The sequence below is a fragment of the Lissotriton vulgaris genome, chromosome 5 (genome assembly GCF_964263255.1).
Source record: "Lissotriton vulgaris chromosome 5, aLisVul1.2, whole genome shotgun sequence".
Classification (NCBI taxonomy): Eukaryota; Metazoa; Chordata; class Amphibia; order Caudata; family Salamandridae; genus Lissotriton; species Lissotriton vulgaris.
Window position 1 is genome coordinate 402,346,130 of NC_141693.1, and position 25,086 is coordinate 402,371,215.

At 44.4% G+C, this 25,086-nt stretch overlaps 1 protein-coding gene across 1 annotated transcript in view; it reads right to left on the reverse strand.

The window, feature by feature from the left end:
- TPRG1L (tumor protein p63 regulated 1 like) overlaps nucleotides 1-25,086 on the reverse strand; it is a 166,406-nt gene that overhangs the window by 102,447 nt on the left and 38,873 nt on the right. Inside the window, exon 3 of the mRNA XM_086921750.1 lies at nucleotides 1,681-1,857. Within this exon, the coding sequence (XP_086777876.1) occupies nucleotides 1,681-1,857 (177 nt within the window). The remainder of the gene's footprint in view (nucleotides 1-1,680; nucleotides 1,858-25,086) is intronic.

Below are 25,086 nucleotides of genomic sequence, written 5' to 3' on the forward strand. Positions count from 1 at the left end.
CTGGACACCACGCTGTTCAGCATGTCCTTCGGTCTTCTGATCAGGCTGTGCCTACAGGAGGATCTTCTGTTACTGCAGCAAGGGAGGGTTCTCGACCAGACCCAGTCAACGCTCCTCCTTCTTGCGTGGAGATTGAGCAGCGACAGTTGAAAGCTTTTGAACTTCCGCTCGAAGTCTGTGATGCTATCCTGACAGCCAGGTGTCCCTCTACCAAGATGGTTTACGCTTGCCAAATTTGTGGCATGGTGTTCAGAAAGGCACATTGATCCCCTTTCCGCTCCCTCACCCAACCCAGTCTCAGATTCTCCGCTTTGTTCATTTCCTTGCCCAGAGGGGCTCTGTTCTGGGCACTGTTAAGTAATATTGAGCTGCAATTTCTGCTTTTCTTCGGGTGTCTGAGCAACCTTCATTTTTCCAATCCCCCATTGTACATAGGTTTTTCAATGGCTTGCAACATATGTTACCTCCCACTCCCTTCGTTATACCCCCGGTGGAATCTCAATATCAACCTCGTCCTTGCCTTTCTTGTGTGTGCTCATTTTGAGCTCTGCACAGTTGTCCACTCAGGCTCCTTACCATCAAGACGGCCTTTCTCATGGTGGTAACATCTGCCCGGAGGGTCAATGTGTTTCAGGCCTTGTCATCCAAGCTTCCTGATCTTATCTACCCAGACAATCTGGTGCTTCATACAAAAGCTTCCTTTCTTCCGAAACTGGTCTCGGTTTCACGTGGGCCAAACAATCACTCTGACACGAGGAGGTCCTGCAGGACCGAACAGGCAAAAGTAGGCAAATTTGTAGTCTGACCCACCTCAGGAGGGTATTGTTTGGGTATCTATACTAAGGTAAGAAATCTGCGGCTAGAAGTCGAAGTCTGTATCAGATGAACAAGTTACTTACCTTGGGTCACGCCTTACCCAATAGAGACCATCTAGCCACAGATTCTTTGCCGAATGCTCCGTGAACAGATATCCCGGAAATTTCAATCCCCCTTCAGGGCTCTAGTCCTCAGGAGTGGAAAGTCGTGAAGTAACTGATATCGACACACCTAGGTGGCGCCTATATGGGCACCACAAATGCCATTTCCGGTGCGGACGATGCCAACGATGCCAAGGGAAGCTAAACAACGCCACCTACTGGTGCACAGGGGTCCCAAAAAAATTACTGGATCCAGTCTGAAACCTAGAGAATATTCTATGGTAAAGAATCTGCAGCTAGAAGCTCTAGCAGGTAAGACTTTAACAAAGGTAAGTAACTTGTTCATCACCAGTATAGGAGTGCAGCAAGAAATGGTGTAATTCAGGAGATCAATTAGGAGTGAGGTTACATTTTGGAGAGGAAAATAAGAAGGTTATCTGTGGGACACTTTAGGATGATAATTTGTATGGAAACACTTGACCCAGCCCGTGGCACTGGAGAATTATGGAATCAAGGTATTTTAACAGTATATTGATGTCAAAGTATGAAGAAAATCAAGAATCACACAGAAGCAATGAAAACTCTAAAAACAGGAGTGTAAAAACCTGTCTGGGTCAGGACAGAAGTAGTTTCCTCCTATGTTACGTTTTTACAGGGCTTATAGATGTTAAAACCAAGCTTATGTAGAACCATGTGGTTTTTACTCTGAGTATTTGCAAGTAATAGTTAAATCAACTATGGAGGATAACCGAGCAAGACTTACCTGTTCAGCGAATTGTGAGGAAACTGAAATTCTCCTGTGGAAATAGTGTCCACCGCATTTAGAGATACTCTCATCACCTGCTGGCACTGTAGGTTGATAAAATCGTATTTACAAATGAGGAGGGATTTATCTGTGATCAGTACCAGACGCTCCTTATCATTGTTCCAGTGGTCAACCCTGTTAAGACAATAACCAAAAAACAAAAACAAGAAATCTGATTAGTGAAGAATGTTTGAGAATGCAAGAAAACGAACTGGTTACTTACCCGTAAGAATAGTTTTGCAGCTGTGAGAATTTTATATATTCCAAAGCTGTAAATTATTTGCCATCCATTGTCTGGGTCCAGCATTGTCTAAAGAAATTTCTCTTTTTAGGTTTCACCTGCACAGTGTTTGCACTGCGATTGTGAAATCTTTTGTAAGTTAAAAAAAAAAAAAAAATCTTAAGAAGAGTCTTACAGCCCATACTTACCATTTGTTTTCCTGCTTGTTACTCCGAGTTTCCTTGCTTTTTATTGGTTTTGGCGTGTTATTTTCTTTCAGTTTCTGGTGGGTTCTGCTTCTTTTCTAGAGTTTATCTTTTCTGTGGAGCCTGGCCCAAGTACTCCTTTCTTTGTAAGTTTTCATCAGCCTTACGGGAGCAATTTTTTTCTTTGTAATCCAGCTCGATTGTGGTGGACTGTATGTATTTTTGGGAGCAGTGTCTTTTTCAGAACACATCTATTGTTTTTTTTAATGCCTACTGACTTTTTTTTTCGATCGAGGCTGTTTTTTTGTTGTTTTCTTCCATTCCAACTCACTCTTGCGCTGCCCTTCCAGGGAGCACTAAAAACACACAACCCCGGGCAGCATTTTTTTTTAAATTTAGAAAGCCTTCAGGTCCTCCCCAACCCCCACTGTGTTTTTAGAGCCCTGTCTGGAGAGATGTCCCAAAATCCGTTAGAATCCTTTTTCTGCATTTGTACACCAGCCCTAAAGGCTGCTACCTCTGGCAAGTACTCGGAAAACTGCAAGTGGATTCCCCGTCTAGCTTTAGGCATCCGAGAAAGGGAGTCAGTTCCTCGCCTCCTCACTTGAAAAGTTTACAACAGACAGTTTGGTCTTCACAAGCAGCTCCGTGAATTCCCCCCCTCCTCACCCCCGCTGTTTATTCTGAAGGACAATAATAGCCATTTATTATTGATGGAAGTTATTAAAATGTACAAACTAATAATGGGGATCTCCGGTTTCCCATCTATACCCGATTAGCCTGTCAAAGCCAGATTTTGTAATCGTCTTTGCATTTCTGTATTTGTAGCTCTAATTAGATCATTATTCAATCAATTAATGTAATTACACTATTTTTATATCAACTGTTTCTGCTCCTAAGATCTGTAAATAATGGTTTAATGGGACTCGATTTACCATCCTCAGAAGACTGAGTTTGCCTTGCCAGGGTCCAAACTCTAACCTTCACATCACTGCATATGTGTGAGAGGAGTGTTAGATCACTGAGCCATCTGCCTCGTCTAACATTGTAAAGCCTGGCATAGAAGAGCCACCCATGCATGGGATCCAGGAAACACGGGAGCGAAGAAATAAGATGCATTTGCCTGGTTCACTGTTGTGTCATATGCTTTATCTAGAATCTGAACAAATATTACATAGATTTAATGTTGTGATAAACTTGTATTTATAATAGATAAAGTAAAACTACAAATCCCAGAATGCAAAGTAAACATAAGGTTCCATTATCAGCGGCCCAGAAAATGGCCTGGTATGGTCTACCTCTGCCCCTGTCCCAAAGGAGTCGCCAATATTGCAGGCACTGGTAATTCTATATGGCAATAATCCTCCGAATACATGTTCTTTGAGAATACATTGAGAATTGCACTGATTTATGCATGTTTTTCGCCATTTTTCACGTGTCACCGGGACACCGAACCTGCTTTCAGCAGGAGAAATGTGTGACAGAAAAACACTGGGCCCAAAATGTTACTGTGCATCTTTCAACTCGAGGCACTTGTAATGAGGGCCTAAGTGAACCATTCTATCCTGGAAAGCGGCACTTTATGATCTTCCATTTAATTACTCACATATTTGATACTCACAGTATCGAGTGCTGGAAAGATTAGCTGGATGACTCCAAGTCACTCACATCTCAGCGCTTCAGTCCTGGCTTTTTCTATCTGACCCCAGTGTACTCTGGTACTTGAATACATTTGACATGAGCCAAGACTACAACTCTCAGAATGCCGGAGGCTAAATCACAGCTCACAACTGAGGAGGAGGCATGGTCTATTGATTAAGTAGCAGACTTTGGAATCTGGTTGTAATCTGGCTTTAGCTACACTTGTCAATTAGGGTAAATAATGTTACATCTCAGCCGGACACCCTCTCCTATCTAGAAAGAGATCTGCAATCAAAATTTGTGTACTGTGGTGTCTTTGTATTATTTCAGGAGTCCTCAAGTCAGTTCTGTAAACAATAAAAGAGCACTCTAATGGATCTCCTCCAATTTTATACGATGAAATAACCGTTTCTAAAATCAATACTTTCATCAATTTTATACTGTTAACTTATTAATGTGAAATTATTAAGTGTATTATTTATTGCCACTCCATCATGGACTGCCACGTTCACTCACACACGCTCACCTATTTACACACTTGCACATAAACACTCCCTCTCTCTCACAAACACACTCTACCCCGCTGGAACGCACATAACATACATTTTGTTTTACTTAAATGATGCTCTAGTTTTTATTACACTGAAAGTGAATAATATACAATTATTTACTGTCTGAATAATTTAAAAGTGAGCTCAAACCAAGGAAGGCGAAGCTGCCCCTGTCTTCCTGGCACTGATTTAACCAACTTTTAGGGGTCACACAGGCAGTGCCGAGGGCTGCAGCTGCAGGCCAGGCAACCCCTAAAGGACATCCATGGCTCCCTTCTCTCCCACGCCTTCCATTTGTTACTTGTCTCCCCCACCCTTAAAGAAAAAAAAAAAAAAAAAAAAAAAAAAGGGCTAGGACGCCCCTTTTTCTTTACCTTAAGCCATGTTGCACAGCAGCCACCACTGCTGTGTAACATGTCTCAATAAACTGCCAAAGCCAATAGATCTTGCATAGGAGCAACCTATTTGCTCTGCCAATGCTTGATTTGTTGTGTGCGTTTTCGACCACTTAGTCCATGTCTCTCCACGCAGAACATAAGACGAAGGCCACAGAAGTCTCTGGCCGTAGTCGCCATCTTCACATCTTATTTCTCCCCCTTGGTGAAACCTATTGTAGGGATGGCTTCCTTTTCTCCTATATGTATTCCAACCTCTCTCCGTTACAATTCACCTCATTCTGGGGCTGCATTTGAATCCAGCAAATTCTTCAAGCTACAAAACTACTCATACTGGTTAGTAACCATTTATTTTTGCTGCGTGAATATTTTCTGGATTGACATGCTTTGCATTAATTTTGTAGCAGTATTTGCCACCCCTGGGTGCTGGGTTGAAATGTGCTTGCTCAAGCAAACGGTATATAAGAACTTTATTGCGTGATTAAAAAACCATTGCAAATACAACATTTTTAAAACTTATCAGAAATTCATTTAAAAAGGGGAGTAAAGTAAGTCCAAAATGGGTTGAGATGACGGTGGAGCTTGCCGGAACGTTATGCCAAATAAGGATCACAAACTGTAGGCCCCTCACAAAGTTTTTTTGCTGCGTGATCCATGAACCTTACTAGGGCACAGTTTAATTTAGTGTTCCTAGGGTCGAAGCAGGCCAGGACTGCTGCTCTACACGTTCTGATCATTTTTGTGTTCCAGAGATGTTTGAAGAGGGCCCGTCTTTCCGTCACCAGTTTTGGGCAAAGACATATGATGTGTATTATGTCTTCTTTGTATTTCCCACAAAGTCGACATAGATCTCGTCCGTGCTCTCTTTTCCATTTTGGCAAATGAACCACCAAGTTAATGACTCCCAGTCTCAATTTTAAAAAGCTTAGTTTCGTTCGGGCGGTAAAGGATACGGTTAGATACTGCTGTGGGATCAACAAAGCATAGGATTACAGGGTCAACCACCCATGACTTCTTTTTGCTAGGCGAGCCTTGTCTTCCACTATCGAAAGTTGTTGTGTGCTTATATTCGCTAGCTGTTTGAATTCCTTCTGACTTACGTGCATACTCCAAAGATCCTTTAGGCATAGGGTTGTCAAACCTTTTACCCAATAGTCGTGTCCTGCTCTCCATGAGTTCGTATCGAGACTGGCCCACAGGTGGTATCCTAGGCTGCTTCCTTCGATTACCTCAATTTGTGGCAGCATACAAGAAAAGTCATGGCTCTGGCTAGTGGTTGATGGCAGATTCCCAGTGCCAACCTAATTTGTGCTGGTGAGGTTTCGGTTGGTAGCTTGAACACTGATCTGTAGATCTTTGTGATGATTTTATCTAATTGGCCGCTGTCCAGACCTTTTAGGACTTCGCTACCATAAGTTAGGGTAGGAATGATTTTTGCCTGAGCAACTTGTATTGTTGGTGCGAAGGTTGGACCTTGTAGTTTCTTTTGGATTGATCCAATTGCGAAAGCAAGGGCAGCACCCTTCCTTTTTTGTTCTTCTAAGTGGGATTTGTATTTGTCATTGTTGTTGAAAATAACTCCGAGGTACTTATGACAGTTGGATTCAGCAACGCTTTCCTTGTTCAGAGTCCAAGACAAATTCTTAGCTTTCCCTGGACGGACCACCAAGATTTTAGTTTTCTTGTTGTTGATCTGAAGCTCGTTCTTATTGGAGTATTCAGAGGTCGCGTCCAGGAGCCTTTGCATCCCGATCTTTGTTTTACTAAGGAGGACCACATCGTCAGCATATAGAAGGTTTGAAACAACAGACCCGTTACTTTGGGAGCGTGGGAATTAACCTTATTTAAGGCTTCAGGGAGGTCAGATAAAAACAGGTTAAAAAGTATCGGGCCAGGACGCAACCCTGTTTAAGACCCTTTGTCGTCGAAATTGGACGCGATAGTCTTGAGCCGTCCCCGATCTTAATCCTAACCCATGTATCTTGATGGAGTTGTATGGCTCTTAGGAGGTCAGTTGGAATGTTGAGTCTAGACAGCTTCCGCCAGAGCTTTGCTCTATTCACGTTGTCAAAGGCCGCTTGGAATTCGATGAATCCCATGTAGAGTGGGCACAAACTGAACTTCGCTTGATGAATCAGGCAGGAGAGGGTCATGAGGTTAACTGAGGTGCCAGTGTTTCTTGTGAAGCCAGTTTGATTCAGAGAAATAACTGAGTTGTCATCCGCCCATGCCCTAAGTGAGTTAAGCAACACTCCCGCAAAGTACTTTGCTTCATTGTCGATGAGGGCAATGAGGCGGTAATTCCTCGGGGATTTTTTGTCTCTGCCTTTGAAGATTGGTGCGAGGATTGATCCCCCCAAGAGGGCGGTATTGTGTAATGCTGCAGGATTGAATTAAATAATGTGCATAGCTTCACAGCCCAGAAAGTTACATCTTCCTTGTACAAGGCTTGAGGGATTCTACCTGGACCTGGGGCCCGTCCTTCCAACCCTTTTTGATCGGATTTTCAATTTCTGCCTTCTGGATTATTGTAAATTCATTGCTGCTTTGAGTCGAGGGACACTCATTTGGTAATTCCACTTTTTGATCATCATTAAGGCGTACCTTCATTGAGGAATTTATGATGTTCGGATCAGGCGCCCGATCAGCCACTATTTGTGCCACATTGTCTTCGGAGGGAAAAATCTGGTATAAAATATTTGCTTTCCGATCGTTGAAGTGAAGCTAGAGGAAATCAACCCACTCCGACTCCAGTATGCATGAGGAGGCGACTTTAGATGCGCGCCCAGATACGCTGTTAATTGTGCGCCAAAACCTAGCAGAGTTATTTGTTTTGATGTCTTACTGTAATTTGGCCCAGAACAAGTTCCATTGGTTTCTGCGTAGCTCACTTTTCGCTTTCTTGAGGTGGCTGCGGGCCTCTCTCAATTTTGTTATTTTTATAGGATCCGTTGGATCAGTTTTTAACGCCCGCCATATCCGATTCATGGTTCTTGTTGCGGATTTTATCACGAGATTCGAGCAGGGCGTCTGCTTTTGCCCGGTCTGGGTTGTGTACTTTATTGGTTTTGCGTATTTGTCGATAAGTTCAGTTACAAATAATGACCAGTTGGTGATTATGTCGTCCGGGCACCTACTGTGGCGCTCGATTATTTGTTTGGCCTCTGTTGCTACTTGTTGGAAGTTACTGAAGGAGCATTTGATTCGTTTTAGATTGATTGGTAGGCTCTCGGATGGCAATGCCCTTTCTTCTTCATGTTGAGTGAGACTGGTCCTTAGCGATATTTCTTGTGGACAATGGTCACTTTCTGTTCTGCTCCCCAGACGATAACCTGTTATTTGGTGGAGGAATGAAAGGCTGACGAAAGTGTCGTCAATTAATGAAGTACCTTTTTTCGATAGGTAGGAGATACGGGGAGGCTTGTCTAAGGGAAAACGGCCGTTGAGGGCCCTGAGGCCTAAGTTTTCAAGGTTGCCTTGTAGGGAACGTCCCTTTGGGTCGTCCTTGTGCCATCCTGGCTGGTCCTGCGGTGGTATCTCCCAGGTGCTGTCGTGTGATTTGGTGACCTCATTTTTTTGTAAGTCTGACATTAACCACATGCTAAAGTCGCCAGTTAGTAAAATTTCTGAATTGGGAGGTCCCGTTTTCACTCTCACTGCTGTCGCAGTAACTTCTTCTATGAAGGATTGCCTTGATGCTGTGTTTGGACGGACGTACGCGTTCATTAAAATCAAGGTCCAGCGTTGCCCTATACTAGAAGTGTAAGAAATTCCCACAAACTGGAGACTGTGTGCTGAGCCCAAAATGTCCCAGGAGGCGACTGCGTTTTTTGTAGATATGTAGATTACTAGGCCACCGCTCCCTCGTCCTGAATGATTCCGTTTATGAGCTGGAATGTGATGAGTTTTGAAACCTTCTATATGCTGCGGTTCGAAGAGCCATGTCTCTTGTAATAACAGTATCTCAAATTTCTGAAAGTAAGATATTGTTTCATTGTCCTCCAGTTTACTTCTTAGGCCGTTGATATTAAATGAACAGATCTTTAGGGGAGGGGTTTTGTGTCGATATTCCCTATTGGACTGTCATCGTAAGAGTCGAGTTGTATTCAGTGTGCCTGCCAGCCATGACCATGAACCAGCCTCTTCCCAATCCCTGATTGGTGTGGGCCCGTCTTCTCTTGATTTCCTCTGTTTGTGGTCAAGGGTAGGAGTTTTGTTGCATGCACCCCTAAGGACTGAGTACACAGCTCCCCTCTCTGCTCGCCTGTGTCCGTCAACTTGGCTTGCCTGCAAAACGTGTGGGTAACCCGCTTCCCTGCCTGGTTGTATCTGTATGCCCCATTGCTTAAAAGTATCGGTTTGCCCTAGGATGTTATTCATTGCCTCTACGGAACTCCAGGTGACCTTTGTGGTTTTGTTTGTTTGGCCTTGGCACGGTCTGATGAATTCTATCGAAGTAATATCTTGTGAGGTTATTTCGTTTAACAGCCCTTTTGCATGAATCAGCTTTATGATGTTCCCCCGGTTTAGGACGTCGTGGCTGCCTTTAGACTTATATTCTGGGTAAAAATAAGTGAAGAGGGCATCCCCACTCGACGCTGTACTGAGCGGCCTTGGAGTTACCTCTGACGTTTGCACACTAGACATGTAAGCTACTTTTGTCATAGGGCCCATGGAATGGACGTCGTTCAGCACACTGTCGAGCCTTTCATTTTTCCTTGTCCCACAGCCCCTTTAGCACTCGCTAGAATTGCGCCCTGTCGATTGTTAATACAGCTTGCGGTGTATGCCTGATTTGAGGTCATGGTCCCTATAGGTTGGTTTGTCATAAGGCAGGAGGTTGGACTCTGGACCTTTACGTTCAGCGTAATAGGTGTGTCTGGGGGAGCCATGTGGAAGGTTGGGATTTGCTCTTTTGACCCACTGTGCACCCTTTTTCCTAGAGGTGCCATTGCAGGATTCCATCCTGAACGGCCGCTCCCCCACGCTCCCTTGCTCAATTTACTTGCAGCACCCACACCGCAGCTGAAGCCCCTTGCACCCGCGACCTCCAGACTGCACCTGGTATTGTAGCGCCAAACAGATTAATCGCGCTTTGAAGCTATTGCTCGTGTAGCACATTGGATACTTTGTTTCTTACTCATTTGCATCGCGCTTTGAAGCTCTTGCTAGTGTAGCGCATTGGATACTTTGTTTCTTACTCATTTGCATCGCGCTTTGAAGCTCTTGCTCGTGTAGCGCATTGGATACTTTGTTTCTTACTCATTTGCATCGCGCTTTGAAGCTCTTGCTCGTGTAGCGCATTGGATACTTTGTTTCTTACTCATTTGCATCGCGCTTTGTGCTTGAAGACTTGGGAAAACAACAGCGTGTATAATAGCTTGTTGCACTTTAATTGCGCTTAGAAGCTGTTCATCGTGTAGCGCTTTGGAAACCTTAGGGTGCTCATTTGCTTAGCGCTCTGTATTTACCGCTCTAACATCATTATTGTGTTACGCTTTTAAGGCTGGTTGTTTGGTGAATAGCGCTTTAAGTGGAATTATTTTGTTATATCTAGGAGCCTTAGACTGCTTGCTGGCGTGCATTGTGCTGTTTTCACTTTCATTTCTGCCCTCCATTTTGTTGTTGTGATATCCCCTGGCCCGCCTCCACGATCCCGCCTCCCAGCTGACCCTTCCACGCTCCGCCCCCTCAACCTTCCATTTAATACAGATGGTCCCACGCGCAGCGTCCACGCGCTACGGCCGCGCCAAAGGTAAGCCCGTCTACGCCCGTCCGCGTCTGGACCGCGCCCAGCGCCAGACCCCCTGGTTCCCGTAATGCCCAGCCCTCTCGCATCTCTTACGATGCCACCACCCTCCTAGCCCTTAATCCCGGCCGTTCCCCCACCTGCGTCCAAGCCGCTCCTGGACATACCCATGGACCCTTCTCATGCAACTCCTGCAAGTTCGATGGCACTAATACCAACTCCTCATCCTCCAACATCAATCAGAGAACTGACACCAACCACCTAAAATGCATCCTGCTCAACACCCGCTCGGTCCACAGACACGCTATCGACCTCTGGAATCTACTCGACACCATCTCTCCGGACGTCGCCTTCCTAACAGAAACATGGATGAACGCCTCCTCAGCCCCAGACATCACCATTGCCATCCCGGAAGGATACAAGATCATCCGTAAGGACCGCATCCAGCAAACAGGAGGAGGCATCGCCATCGTCCATAAGAACTCCATCCGCATCTCTACCAGCTCAGACGTCAACCTTACTAGCGCCGAACACCTCCACTTCCAGATCCACACCGACCCCAAGACCACACTCAGAGGCACCCTCCTCTACCGGCCTCCAGGACCCCGTGCACAATTCAGTGACGACATCACTGACTTTATCACTCCACACGCCCTCCCCTCCGAGGACTACATTCTATTGGGAGACCTCAATTTTCACTTGGAAAAGAGCAACGAAAGCAACGCCACCGCCCTTCTGGACAATCTTGCCAACCTCGGACTCAAACAACTTGTCACTACCCCCACCCACATTGCAGGTCACACACTCGACCCCATCTTCACCTCCAGCAAACATGTCTCATTCAGTCACATCACAGCTCTTCATTGGACGGACCACAGCTGCGTTCACTTTACCTACAATAAGTCCACAATCCATAACCATCCTCAACCCACCCTGCGAAGAAACTGGAACAAAATCACCATCGACCAGATCTCCTCATCGCTTCTTCTAAATCCTCCCGCCCACTCCTCAAACCCCGACCAAGCAGCCATTAACCTCACCCAATGGCTATCCAACAGCGCCGACATCCTAGCACCATTGAAAAAACGCCAAAGCAAACTAGGCAGCAAAAACGCCTCCTGGTTCAACGATGATCTTAAGAAATCGAAGAAACTCTGTCGCTCCCTCGAAAAGGCCTGGAAAGAAGACCCAAACACCAACACCAGGGACGCCTTCAAAAACGCCACCCGCATACACCACCAACTTATCCGGTCTGCCAAGAAAGCCGCACTCAAAGACCGCCTAGATAACAACGCCCACAACAGCAAGGAATTATTCAACATCGTCAAAGAATTTACCAACCCATCAGCCAACTCCAACGACATCTCCCCCTCTCAAGCCCTTTGCGACTCCCTAGCTTCCTTCTTCCACAACAAAATCGCAGACATCCACAACAGTTTCGACAACCAACCCGGACACCAACCCACCCAACCTTCTGCAGGACCTTCACCCCCCTTGAACATCCTTAACGACTGGAACCCAATCTCCACTGAGGACACCATCCGCCTGATGAACTCCATCCACTCAGGATCCCCAACGGACCCATGCCCTCACCACATCTTCAACAAAGCAGACTCCATCATAGCACCACACCTCCGAGATGTCATCAACTGCTCCTTCAACTCCGCCACCTTCCCGGAAAGATGGAAACACGCAGAACTCAGCACCCTTCTGAAAAAACCCACAGCTGACCCAACCGAACTCAAAAACTACCGCCCCATCTCGCTCCTTCCATTCGCGGCCAAAGTCATTGAGAAAGCTGTCAACAACCAGCTCGCCGCCTTCCTCGAAAGCAACAAATCCCTCGACTCCTCACAGTCCGGCTTCCGAGCCAAACACAGCACTGAGACCGCACTGATCGCAGCAACAGACGAAATTCGAACTCTACTGGACAATGGAGACACAGTCGCCCTCATCCTCCTTGACCTCTCCGCAGCATTCGACACAGTCTGTCATAGCACCCTTCTACAGCGCCTCAGAAATATCGGAATCCAAGGGAAAGCACTGGAATGGATCACCTCGTTCCTCACCGGAAGAACCCAGAGAATCCGCCTCCCACCATTCATGTCAGAGGCCTCTGAAGTCATCTGCGGCGTACCACAAGGATCGTCACTCAGCCCCACCCTCTTCAACGTATACATGAGCCCCCTTGCGGCCATCGCCAGCCAACACAATCTCAACATCATCTCCTACGCTGATGACACTCAACTGATCCTCTCACTCACCAAAGACCCTAACACCGCCAAAACCAACTTACACGAAGGAATGAAAGAAGTAGCCGAGTGGATGAAGCACAGCCGTCTGAAATTGAACTCAGACAAAACAGAAGTCCTCATCTTAGGCACCTCCCCCTCCGCCTGGGATGACTCTTGGTGGCCAGAGGCCCTTGGAAAAGCACCCATCCCGACTGACCACGCACGGAACCTGGGCGTCATCCTGGACTCCTCACTCTCGATGACCAGACAAGTCAACGCCGTTTCATCATCTTGCTTCAACATTCTTCGCATGCTCAAAAAAACATTTCGCTGGATCCCCACCGAAACTAGAAAAACGGTCACCCACGCACTGGTCACAAGCCGCCTGGACTACGGAAACACCCTATACGCCGGTATCACAGCAAAACTCCAGAAAAAACTCCAACGCATCCAGAACGCTTCAGCCAGGCTCATACTAGACATCCCGCGTAAAGAACACATCTCTTGTCACCTGAAAAACCTCCACTGGCTCCCCGTAAATAAGAGGATTACTTTCCGTCTCCTAACCCACGCACACAAAGCACTTCACGAACTTGGACCCGAATGCCTCAACACACGACTGTCCTTCTACACCCCCTCCCGTCAGCTACGATCCTCCAACCAAGCACTTGCCACTGTACCTCGCATCAACAAAACCACCATGGGAGGTAGATCCTTCTCCTACCTGGCAGCTAAAACCTGGAACTCACTTCCCACTCACCTTCGCCTTACTCAGAACCACCTAACATTCAGAAAGCAACTTAAAACTTGGATATTCGACAAGTAATTCCACACCCTTCCTCAAGCGCCTTGAGACCCTATGGGTATGTAGCACGCTATATAAATCTCTTGACTTGACTTTTCCTTCTTTCACTATCCTGCGTGATCAGTTTTTCTTCCCTTATGGTTGTTGGCTCAGAGGGGTTTTTTGGATCCTCATCCTCTGTGGGTGCTGGACGTCTCATGGTGTTGAACATCGGGTAGAGGCTTAGATCTGGTTTACCCCTTCTCATTTTATTACATCCTTTCAGCTTCCTTTGTATTTTCGCCTTTCCCATGGGGTCTCCCAGCTCTTGTTCGATTACGGAAGGGAGGGTGGAATTTGCTCTGTTGGTAGCTGGAGAAGATTGCTGTTCGCTCGTTCGGCTAGCTTGCCCAGGTGGATCTTGGGGTTGCGAGCAGTTGGACCCTTCGGCTCCTCTTTGCTTTGAGTTAGTGGCTATTTTTACTTGCGGATCTTCACTTAAGTCTCCTAAAAGCTCGTCACTGCCATTTCCAAGGATAGGTTTTACTTTTGCTATTTGTTTTAGGTCTACCACAAGCTTTTCCATTATCCCTGGGAGTGAGCTGAGTTTATCCACTATCTCTTTGTGTACTTTCTCTGTGATAGCATCTAGATCCTTCTAACTCCTGACGGCCTGTGACCATTGTCGCTGCAGCCACTCATGATTGATTTCATGAGAAGACTGGCTTGGGATGCTAGCAGTAAGCAAGATACCACTATGCCCATTAGATTCCACACGGCCACTACTGTCGGGGTTGACCCTTCTGAAAAAGGAGAGTTTGCTCCATCAATGCATGGCTCCCCTTTTCACTGAAAAGGCTCTTGAGTTACCTGGAATTTATTCTCGCTCCCAGAAATATCATCTTCCTCTATGGAACCCAGGAGGATTCTCTGGGTTCAGAAACAACCCTAGCCTGGGGCGGCACCTTTATCATCGTATCTATGATGTCCTGTCCCTTCTTGAACACTTCGCCTTTACCAGTACATCATCCATGTATGGGTATATATTGATCCAGTCTCCTCAGTTATGCTGCCACTACAGCAAAGCAAATTCCTTGGCTGGTTTAATCCCAAAGGGGAAGCATCCTAAACTGGCATAGGAACTGGCCTACCACAAATCTCAGGAACTTCTTCTTGTGTCATCTTAAACTTTAGTGTCTTGATAATATGGGTTATCGACCGTAGATGTAGGATGGGTTGGAGGGTCTTCTCTGGTTTTGGCACCAGGGAGTCTTTCCTTGTCACTTTCCATGTTGCGTTTTTCTTTAAGAAATCTATGGCATTATGTCGATGATACAGTTCTTCCTTGCTGCTGGTCTTTGGCGGATCACAGGGGGTTTTCATAACTATTTGATACAACACCCTTGTCAGATAATGTTTGGTAACAACTTGTCAGAGGTGCTATCTTCCACTTCTGAAAGAATCCTCCGATCCTGTCCCCTGCTGATATAGGTTTGGGAATGAGCCTCTAGCGGCAAGTCACCTGGTCATTGTTCCCACTCAAAATGGGGTAATTCTTCTCCTCTGGCACTCTTAACAAAAAGAGTACTGTCATTGTCCTGGGGTGCTCTGTGTGCCAATCTGCAATCTAAATGTAGCATGAGGAGTGCATCCTTTGACCTTTCCCTTGTGGTTACTCTCTTCCATGGTAAGACTCCTCCTCAGAATAGCTCTCTGAATTGTAAGGCATCCATCACCGTTGCAGTCTGGTTGTCCTTAATTTTTTGCAGCGATTTGTCCATTGCATTTCCAAAGAGGATCACCCCTGTGAAGGGCATGTTTAGGAATGCTGCTTGCAACTCCTGCTTGAAGTCAAACACTCAGCTTCTTATGATGGTAGCTGGGCATGACTGTTTGTGTCAGCTGCGCCAAAAGCGGATTTTAGGCATCCGTTGGTAATGGTTCTACCCCCTAAATGAAACTTTTCCCCTCTTTTTCAACTGCTCTGGAAAGTGTTGCATCAATTCCTCCATCACCTTCCATTGCTGATGGCAGAGTTTTTTTATTTATTTTTTTAACTACAGATTTTATTGATTTTCTGTATTACCAAGTAGGTAGAGCCCGGCAAGCATTGTACATGTAAATGACAGATTGTAAAGATTTTAGGTACTGAAAAGTTTCCACCCAGGAGGTCTGAGGAACAATGGCCAAGTCTTTTGACACAGAAACGGTGATGAAGAAATGGGAGGATGCTTGCAGAAAGTCGAACCATTGGCAATCACTTGGGATAGCATTTCAATCCACCATTTGCCCACCTTGCCAGCCCAGTCTGGACCAACCATATGCAAATCAGTCTTGACCCTGCTGCAATCTGAACAGTTCACCATATACTGCCAGGCCCTCTCTGAACCAGAACACAAGCAACCGAAGCCCAGTTTGGTCCCAATTGGCGCTGGTCCACCATAAGTAGCTTGGTTCCAGCTGCACAGAACTCAGATCTAGGCGCACCCTAGCCACTTATGGTGGCACATCAAAAACACAAAAGGTGATGGGAGGAATGTTTGCAATAAGCCTAACTGCTGGCAATCGCTCAGAGTAGCATTCCAACCTACTGTGTTGTGCAAAATATCAATTGACCGGGATGCAGCCCCAAGTAATTACCAGTGGCTGAGTTTAATTCATATATTACACCCATCAATTGTTTGAATACTCCAATTAGGAGTAGTGAGTAAGAGTTGGTGATCTGCCATAGAGTGGCTGCTGACCTTTCCACCCTGCATCCCCACCACTACCAGTCTTACTCTCTCTGCCAGGTTGAGGAACCTTTGCAGTTGGATCTCTTTTGTGTGCCGTGGGGACTATAACAGATCAACCATCACATTACCCTTGAAACATGGGGGATCTTGGAAAGAGTGCCTAGATTTCTTTTCCTCTCAGAGTCAGTGCCTTGGCTGTAGCTGGCTCCCTGAAAGCCCCTTGTCCCTAATCTAGGACACCAGGCAGCTTTGAGGGGAACTGGTTCCTCCTTTATGAGGGACTTTAGAAGGAGAAATAATCTGCCTGCTTCTCTAACAAGTGCACTACATATGGATCAATTGCTATTTTGTCAAGGGTGTTGTACACTGCCATGTCATGTCATGAGGGGTATTTTGAAATGTAAATGTCCACCTCATCTTCGGGGGAATCTTGCCACCCCTCCTCGGTTTAGGCCATGGAATGGTTCTTGCTCAAACCGACCCTCTTCTGATTCCCCATCATTTTAGATTGCCTTCTCTTGGGAATCTAGGGTGGTGAGAGTCTAGAGGCTCTGTGTGCTCTTCCTCCCTGGCTTTATCCCTTTGAGGTTTTAGAGGAATTTCAACCTCAAAGCAGCATTTCTTTTGACATGGAGGGTTTTTGTCACGTCAAAGCCTTCCTTTTGGGCATCAAAACCTCTGTCTCATGACACTCCTTGTCCCTCCTACACTCTCTAAAGACTTTCAGTGGCTAAGCCGGTTCCAAGGTTTTAACGCCAGTGGCTTTCAAATTAGACACATAGGGTTCTTTATGTTTGTGCCCGTCCAAGATTACAGGGTGTTTTCAGCATTGAGGTAGCCTTTGAGGACTTAAAGTCGGAGTATTTCGGCTTAGCTCTACTGCTCCCCTTCTTTGGGATCGGGCATTTTGTGTCACTTTCCCTGGACTTCCCCTTGCACCAGCTCAGTTTCTTCAGGGTCTCCCTTAACGCTCGACTGCCACCACTCTGATCAAGACATGTTTGTGCTGAGACTAACATTGCATAGTGTGCACACCCCTGCTGCTCTCTGTTCATCAGAATCATGGGCTGAAATTTGGAGCACGTGTTAGCTCCCTCCAATCTGTGGTCCTCTGGCAGACACATGTTACACAGCTCATGGTTCTCTTAAGTTGGGGTAAACTTGTGGTGACACACAAGTCAGAATCTAAAAGTGGTAAGCCCCATACCAGATCATTCTCTGACCCACACGATCGAGAGCCTCACATGTAAAAACTTCTAACTTGGGTGTTTTTCTGGTCTTCCTAGAAAGCTACGTTAATTTCTCCTTATTCTCTGGTGCTTTTTTCAGTTCTTTGTTGGAAAAAGACTGGTCTTCTCCTCTCAGCTGTTTTTCCAGACCCAGCCAAAAAAAAAAAAAAAAAAATCAAAAAAAAAATCGAAGATGGCTTCTGGGAAGTATTTTTATAACATGTTTAACATCGGTCAAGGAGGGATACAGCACCAGCTGGTCGACAAGGCAAACAGATCCTCTCTTTAAAAAAAGAAAAATGTTGTTTTAGAGACAATTGCAGACTCGGAGCACAGCATGTGAATGCAGAAAAGATTCACACTGCAATATTTGCCTTTTCAGATCATCCTGCTGCAAAAAGACACTATGGATATAAAAGGAAATGTGTCATAGCAAGGTGGAGTATTAGCTACATGCTGGGGATCTTTTAATCTTTGTAACAGATTTGTCTTATGTACGGAGTTAAACCAAATTGATCAGTTTGGGGAACCAACAAGATCTAGAGTAACAATAATAAGTGTGATATTCTTAGGTTGCATGGATCTTTTCACAGCAGTTTTACAATTGGAACATCAAATGGACAAACAAGTAAACAGGTACTAAGGGATATAGTTAACCGATAACCTTTTACAAGTAGTCCACGTCAATTTTGGTCCAATACAAGGAAGAGATTAAAAGGAGCAAGTTAGAGAAATATATTTGGGTATGGGATTGGAGAGGAATCATTAACAAATTAAGCAGCCCTTCAAATGCTCATCCTACAACCATAGACTTAGTATGCTGTACACAAATGAACCAGGTTAAGGACTTTTAGGGACGTCCCCATCTTATGAGCTGCTCCTTAAAGTCTGCACCAGTGACATTGTATATCCGTCTAGTGTCCGTTTCCCAAGCGACATCTTCAAGAACAAAATTAATGAATTTGTCATCCATGCAGTGCTAGAAAAAGGGAGAAAGCATATTTTTCCATTTTCAAATAAAGTGCTTGACATAGTATTGACCAGAGGAGAAACCGGCAAAGGCATTTTACTGTTCCACACACAATACTTACTACAGCTCTAAATTGATGCAGAACTACCCAAGTAAATCCCAAATAAGTAAAGGCAGCTGGTCACATATTTAACTTTTATTTGAGCTCACCAGAAAAAAACAGCTTTGTAGGATCCAAGAGGGAAGCCAGTACAAGCTAAACCCATTTCTGAGTTTTGCCTCAGATAAAACTGGGTTCGAACAAAGGTGGTAGGACTGTAGTACAGGAATGTTGCTCTGCAATATGTTGGTGAGTGAGCAGGATAAGCCTATGCAGTTCTCTTACTACACCATTTAAATTCACAGGTGATGGCTTTTGGTCACAATGTTGGATTCAGAGAGGGCAGTCCGAGGGTTTAAATTGTTAGTGGCTTCATTTGAAGATCCATCATCTCCTTGTGTTTGCTTTCTTTACCCTAAGTTGGCAGTGTATGCCCAGACGGGAGTCCCTTGCTCACTTTGCCACTAGATTCCAGCTAGCCAGGCTGATGAAGGGTGTTACCCAGAAACTGGTCCCAGGATGCTTGTTTCCGAGTCAGGTAAGACCTGGCTTGGCTTGGCAGTTTGCGAAGTGAGCTAAATATTGATGATGTATTGAACGCAGATCTGTGACTGGGGGTGAGTATCTGAAAAGTTTCACTACTCCCTCCATCATCTCCTTGTGTTTACTTCATTTGAAGATCTTCATTGTAGTAGAATATCAAATTGCACCTGGGGGTGGTGGAGGGTGATGGTGGCAGCAGTCACACAATGCCCTTTTTTTCCTTTAAGTATGCGAACTCTCAGAGGCAACAGGTTTCAGGTGGAACAGGTGGCTCCCAGGTTTAATACCGCTTCCAGACAACTCATCTCAAGGGAAGTAACAGAGGATGCATGTTTTGGAACGGCATCCATGTTCTTGGTACACATTCAGAGAACATGCTTTTTTCAAATGCTACTTTGTCAGGCTGACCTACTGTAACTGGCTTAGGTCAGGCACAGTACACAACAAAACAACCTTCCTTATCTATTCATGGAGTATTAAACCCAGCCACGTGCAGTGCAGGGGGGCGAATATGCAATGAGACAGCAGCACAGACTTAATCTAAACTATATGGCGCTCCCTACAACCCTAGGGGTTGAATATGAATATATATATATATATATATATATATATATATATACACACACACATACATAAATCAATCGGGGTGCCCTACTCCTCGCAATCAGGTGGAATTGGGAGCTTCAGTCATAACATACTACAAGTACTGAATATCATTATGCACTAATTACATTCAGGGTTTTGTTCAAATGTGAAATTACATTAAGTTTTAATTTCATTTCTTGGTGGCTTCCGAAGGCTGGTCTGTTGGTGGTCATTTCCTATTTTAGGCTTACACTGACCTCCACTAGCAGGTGCAGAATCCTTTTAGGCTCCTTTCTTTGTATAAGTGACAAAAATCCCACCCAAAATGCACTGAACTTCCTTAACATCATGCAACTGATACAAACGATTATATATGGATTGAGAACATCTAACCTTTGTGCACAATTGAATATGAAGGACAATATTCGAAGACAACATGTTTTGAATATGAGAAACCATACATTAACTGAACTACCATGATGTATGGTTAAACTCACTTCTTGTACACAAACAAGTTGGAAAAACACTGGCACAACAAGCAGAACCTTAAGGAATGCTGCCTGTTTAAGCACAGGCAGTATATTACGAAGTATTTTTATTCAGGAGACAATAGGTTTGTCCCCAACTACAATAATCTATCACCAACTGTTGAACGTTTTGTGGCATGGCAAGGGTGCCTCAGACATCCATGTGAAAATGAGTACCACTTTGGGGGGTGTACCTCATAACTAGAGGATTCTAGCACGCTGTTGACCATAATCATACAAAATCAACATAGAGCACTTGTCCTGCAGCCTCCGGTGCAACGCCTGTAGCCTGTCTGGCAAACCGAGTTTCTCCATTGAAGAGCATTGGGTGCCCGACCCAGTATTTGCACCCATCCACCCTTGTGCTGCTGGTGGTGCAGACTGTGTGCTTACCTGAACCATACCCCCTACTGACCTTAACCCCTGAAGACTGAACTGTAAGTTGGGTGTTTACCCGTACAACTGTACTGTTGTTTTCTTCCATAGGATAACATTCTACAAGAGAACTTTGGGTTTGCATTGATCCTTGTACTGTTCTGGGGAATCTCTAGACTCGGTATAACCACCTAGTGGTATGCCATATACAGAGCTAGATTCCTATAAATAGGAAAAAGAGAAGCAGGTTATTATGTTGGTATTGTACCAGGGACTTTCAACTGTACAATGCTTAGATGGAAGTGCAGGATTTTGTTTGGTATCCTAAACTGATATATTCGGTAGAAGCTCAATATAGTACCTGTCAATATATGTTTTTCTTGCATATTACATGTGCCCTTTATAAACTGCGGTTGTGGTAGTTTTGGCAACAGCAGTTCAGCATTTTATGGTAAGTGTCACCACTCTTGAAGTATATGTGCACATTGCACAGCAGTGTAAAGAATGATCTTAGCAACGTTGAGAGCAGGGGCAACGGTCATAAAAAAAAATTCCCCCACTGCTTACTTGCAAAACCTCGTCACTGTGGAAGCCAATGAGTAGGTAGCTATATTCAAAGGAAAAAAAATAGGGAATGAACAAAAATGTGAATGACCTAGTGAAGGAATTGAAATTCTTTATATTGCAATGATAAAGCAGATGTTGACCCCGAGGAACCCCCCCCCCGCCCAATTAGTGTTGATAAACCCTTAGGGCGCTGTGAAGGGGGATCCTCTCACAATGCTGAAAACATAGTGATCTATAGCAATCAAGGTTGCCAGCGTGAATGTTTGGGTTTATGTCAAACTGTTCCAATGAGGTTGCCCTTACTCTTTTTAGGAGTCTCACTTCAACCACTGTTTGAAGACTTGAGTCGTTTGATTGGAAATTCAAAACTACTGGAGGATGAGCTCTTCTACATCACGTAGGTACTAGGTGATCACACCAGGTATCACTGTGCCAGCCTTATATATCCATCAGTAAAGCAGTCCTGTAAAGTAGGCGGTCTCGTCCAAACTGGTGGGGTTGGTGCGGGCACATGGATGCAGGCCCGTATTAAAATTGCACAAAAGTCCTGGGAAGCGTAAATCTCAGGAAGGCTTGAACTTTCAAAAAAGCTTTTTTGGCAAAGCGTTTCACCCATGCCCGGGCATCCTCGCGGCCACGGGACTACGAGGAAGCCCGGAATCGAGTGAAATACGTCGTCAATATAGATTTTTGAAAATTCAAACTGTGATCATGGCCAGGCTTGACCGAAATGAGTCATGGCGATTTGTAGTCTGTGTTCTCTGCATCAAATCAACACACATACATAAACATACATACATATTCCAAAGCTCTTCAACAGCAACAACCCCAGGATCAGAGGGCTTCGAAGAAAGCAGCACAGCCATTCACCAGCAAGTTCTTTTTTATTTAAATGTCATAGCCACCAACAGTGCACCAAAGAGACCGGAGCTTTTAGGCTGGAGCCTTCAACAAGGCCATAGAGTTTAGGTGTGTAGAAAAGTCATTTAAAGGGAAAATTCCCTCCAAAATCACCTCCACAATTAAAAGGGCCAAACACGTTATTGCATATTGAATACTACACAGACAAGTTAGTTAAATAAATGCAATCGTTTATCAAAATACCCCACGTACTGTCCCATAATATATGTACAATTCACCATATTATTTTCCTTTTTATAATTTTCTAAACACAGTAAAGTAACTCACAGGATGGCTATAGTAAGCTTAGATGGTGATAAGGTATTCAATGAGATGTGGCCAGGGTGGCTGACTCCAGAGCGTGGGCCTCACGGCTTAATCCCCAGTGCCAGACGCAGATCAGCTCAGCATCGTGTTTCTCTGGGCAATAGCGCACTTAATCTCCTCAATGGCCCCCAGCGCCTTGAGACTCTTACGGGCAATTAGTTAGCGCTTTACAAATACCGGGTTAAACGTCCTACATCCTCCATACAATTGAGAATGATTTTAGTGGGCTAGTGGGGGATTACAATTAGTCTATGTTTGAACATAAGAAAGGAGACAAGGGTCATACCCGATAAAATAGGGAAATGTCACTATAGACTGCTTCCCAAGTAGTGGACTCTATAATGGATTTGGTAGTAATATGCAGAAAAAGGGACTGAGTCAATGACCAGTGCTATAGCCAAGTTCATACCATATGGGTAATAAGCTGGTGTATTGCTATTATGGCATGAACCATCGAGCAGAATAGGTGTTGCCTAGTACAAAAGGTGTATTCCGTTAATGGCATAGCTGCTCTGGTTCGATTGAAGAACCAGTGCTAAGTAATCACAGTGGTACCGGACAGAACTTGAATGTTAATAGGTGCACTAACTCAAACTACTAAATCGGACTGTAGATGCTCTATACTGGAGATTTTCCAGCATCAATTGAATGCACACAATAAATAAGAATCATGTAAGTAGACAAACTCTATAAACAGTATCCTGATTTTAAAGTGCTATGTGATGCAAACAGTTTAAAGATTCAGTATACTAGATTGGGCTCATGAATACAGATCTCCGATGCAATACTCAGATCTTAGAGTTGTATCCGTAAGGTATAAAGAACTAAAACCCATATACAATACTCAATCCTAAAGTGCTATAAACAATGTAGGGTTACTCAACTCACAAGTTCAAATGATTTTACATGTTCGAAGGGTCTCCCATACAGTACTCGTATCTTATAATATAAACAGTTTATACAATTGATAAAGGATGAACATAGATTAAAAGATGGTGTTCTAAAAATGTGAATGATACTGCAAGTAAAAGTTACCCATAAAAAATATACGGGTCCGAGTAGATTTCAGAGTACTGATCAACAGTATAAAAAGCTTTTGTTGAACCAATATCAAAAGGTTATTAAAGTTCATTAAGTGGTTTAATTTCAAAAGTACAACTGCTAGCTGTCTGAGATAATCAAAAGTCAGGATAAGTAAGTGTAGAACTTGTTATAGTCCTACTACACCTTGTCCATCAATAGGTTTCAATAATATAAGTCAATAGAACATACTAGCATACCAACAATATTTATCACAGTTTTAAAACATAACAAAATAAAAAAGGTGAATGCGGCGCACTTTAAAACGATCTTAACACCATAACATGTACAGAGTTTCTTTGATGGCCCATCGACCCGTCGTAGTTGTATTGATGGTTCTAAATGTCTATGGTCTCAGGGAAATTAGGGTACGGGCTGTACGCGGAGATTCAGAGACTCCAAGAAACTCCAGAAACCATTTACTCAAATAATTAAATGTGAATGTACAGTTTAGCATCCGTATTCAGACCACTGGGGGTCTCTGACCCCAGCAATAGAATCTTCTTGTATTCTTCATGGTGTAGCTCTAACTCCGTATTATCTCGTTTTTTTTCCCGTGTACATGCCTGATGCCATATTTCACGTGGTCTGTTTTCCCATCATATACCTACAATATGTGTCTCGCCATGGCATATTGATAGTCCTCATTTGTTATGGCACTCAGATGTTGCAGTATGCAGAGCTTGTTTGTTGACGGTGCTGCCCACATATTTAGTTCTGCATTGACATTCTAGGACATTAACCACTGACTCTGTTTCACATGCGATCTTCTCCTGTATTTTGTTCATTGTGCCATAGATGGTTTTATACTCTTTTGTTTATGCCATGTTTGCAGGCCTTACACTGGACACATTTAAAAAAAGCCATTCATGAGAGCTGGGAGCCATGTAATTATGTTGGTTTGAGGATCAGTCGGTTTCACATAAGTGCTAGTCAAAAGATCCCCCAATGTTGGTTCTTTGCTGTAGGTGATGTTCCGTGTTTCTGGCAGTGTCTTTTTAAGATCTTCGTCCATAAGCAAGATCCTTAGGTTTCTTACTTTACCACTAGATGTGTTGTAGTTAGTTATGAAACTCACATCTTGGGCTTTCCTTCCTTTTACTAAATTTGACACTTCACTTGGTATGAGCAAGGCTTCTTGTTTCTTAGCACCGTCTCTATTTAGAGCATCATATAAGACTATTTTCGGGTCTCTCTCCGACTGGGCAAAACATACCTGCATGGATGGTTTTGATAAAAATCCCAAATGATGAAGGGCGGTTCCGAGTGGTGACTGATGGGTATCTCTGACCATCTATTCAGGTTGTCATTGTATACCACGTTTTACAGGTCAGATGTAGAGGTCCCCTGTTTTCTGTCTGTTCCACATACACTGTAAATCCTCACTTCTTCTCTTTTTTATAGACCCTCTGGTATTTCTTTGTTGTTCTATTTTCGGGTAACCTCATATCAAGAATCTTAGAAACATTTCTTTAGCCTGGTGTTTGAAATCATCTTCCTCTGAGCAGCAACGCCTTACTCTCAGAAACTCCCCATATGGGACACTCCATTTCAAAGGTAGGGGATGGCCACTACTGGTATGGAGTATGCTGTTTGTACTTGTTGGTTTCCTGTACATTTTACTGCAGACCCGATCATTCTTGATG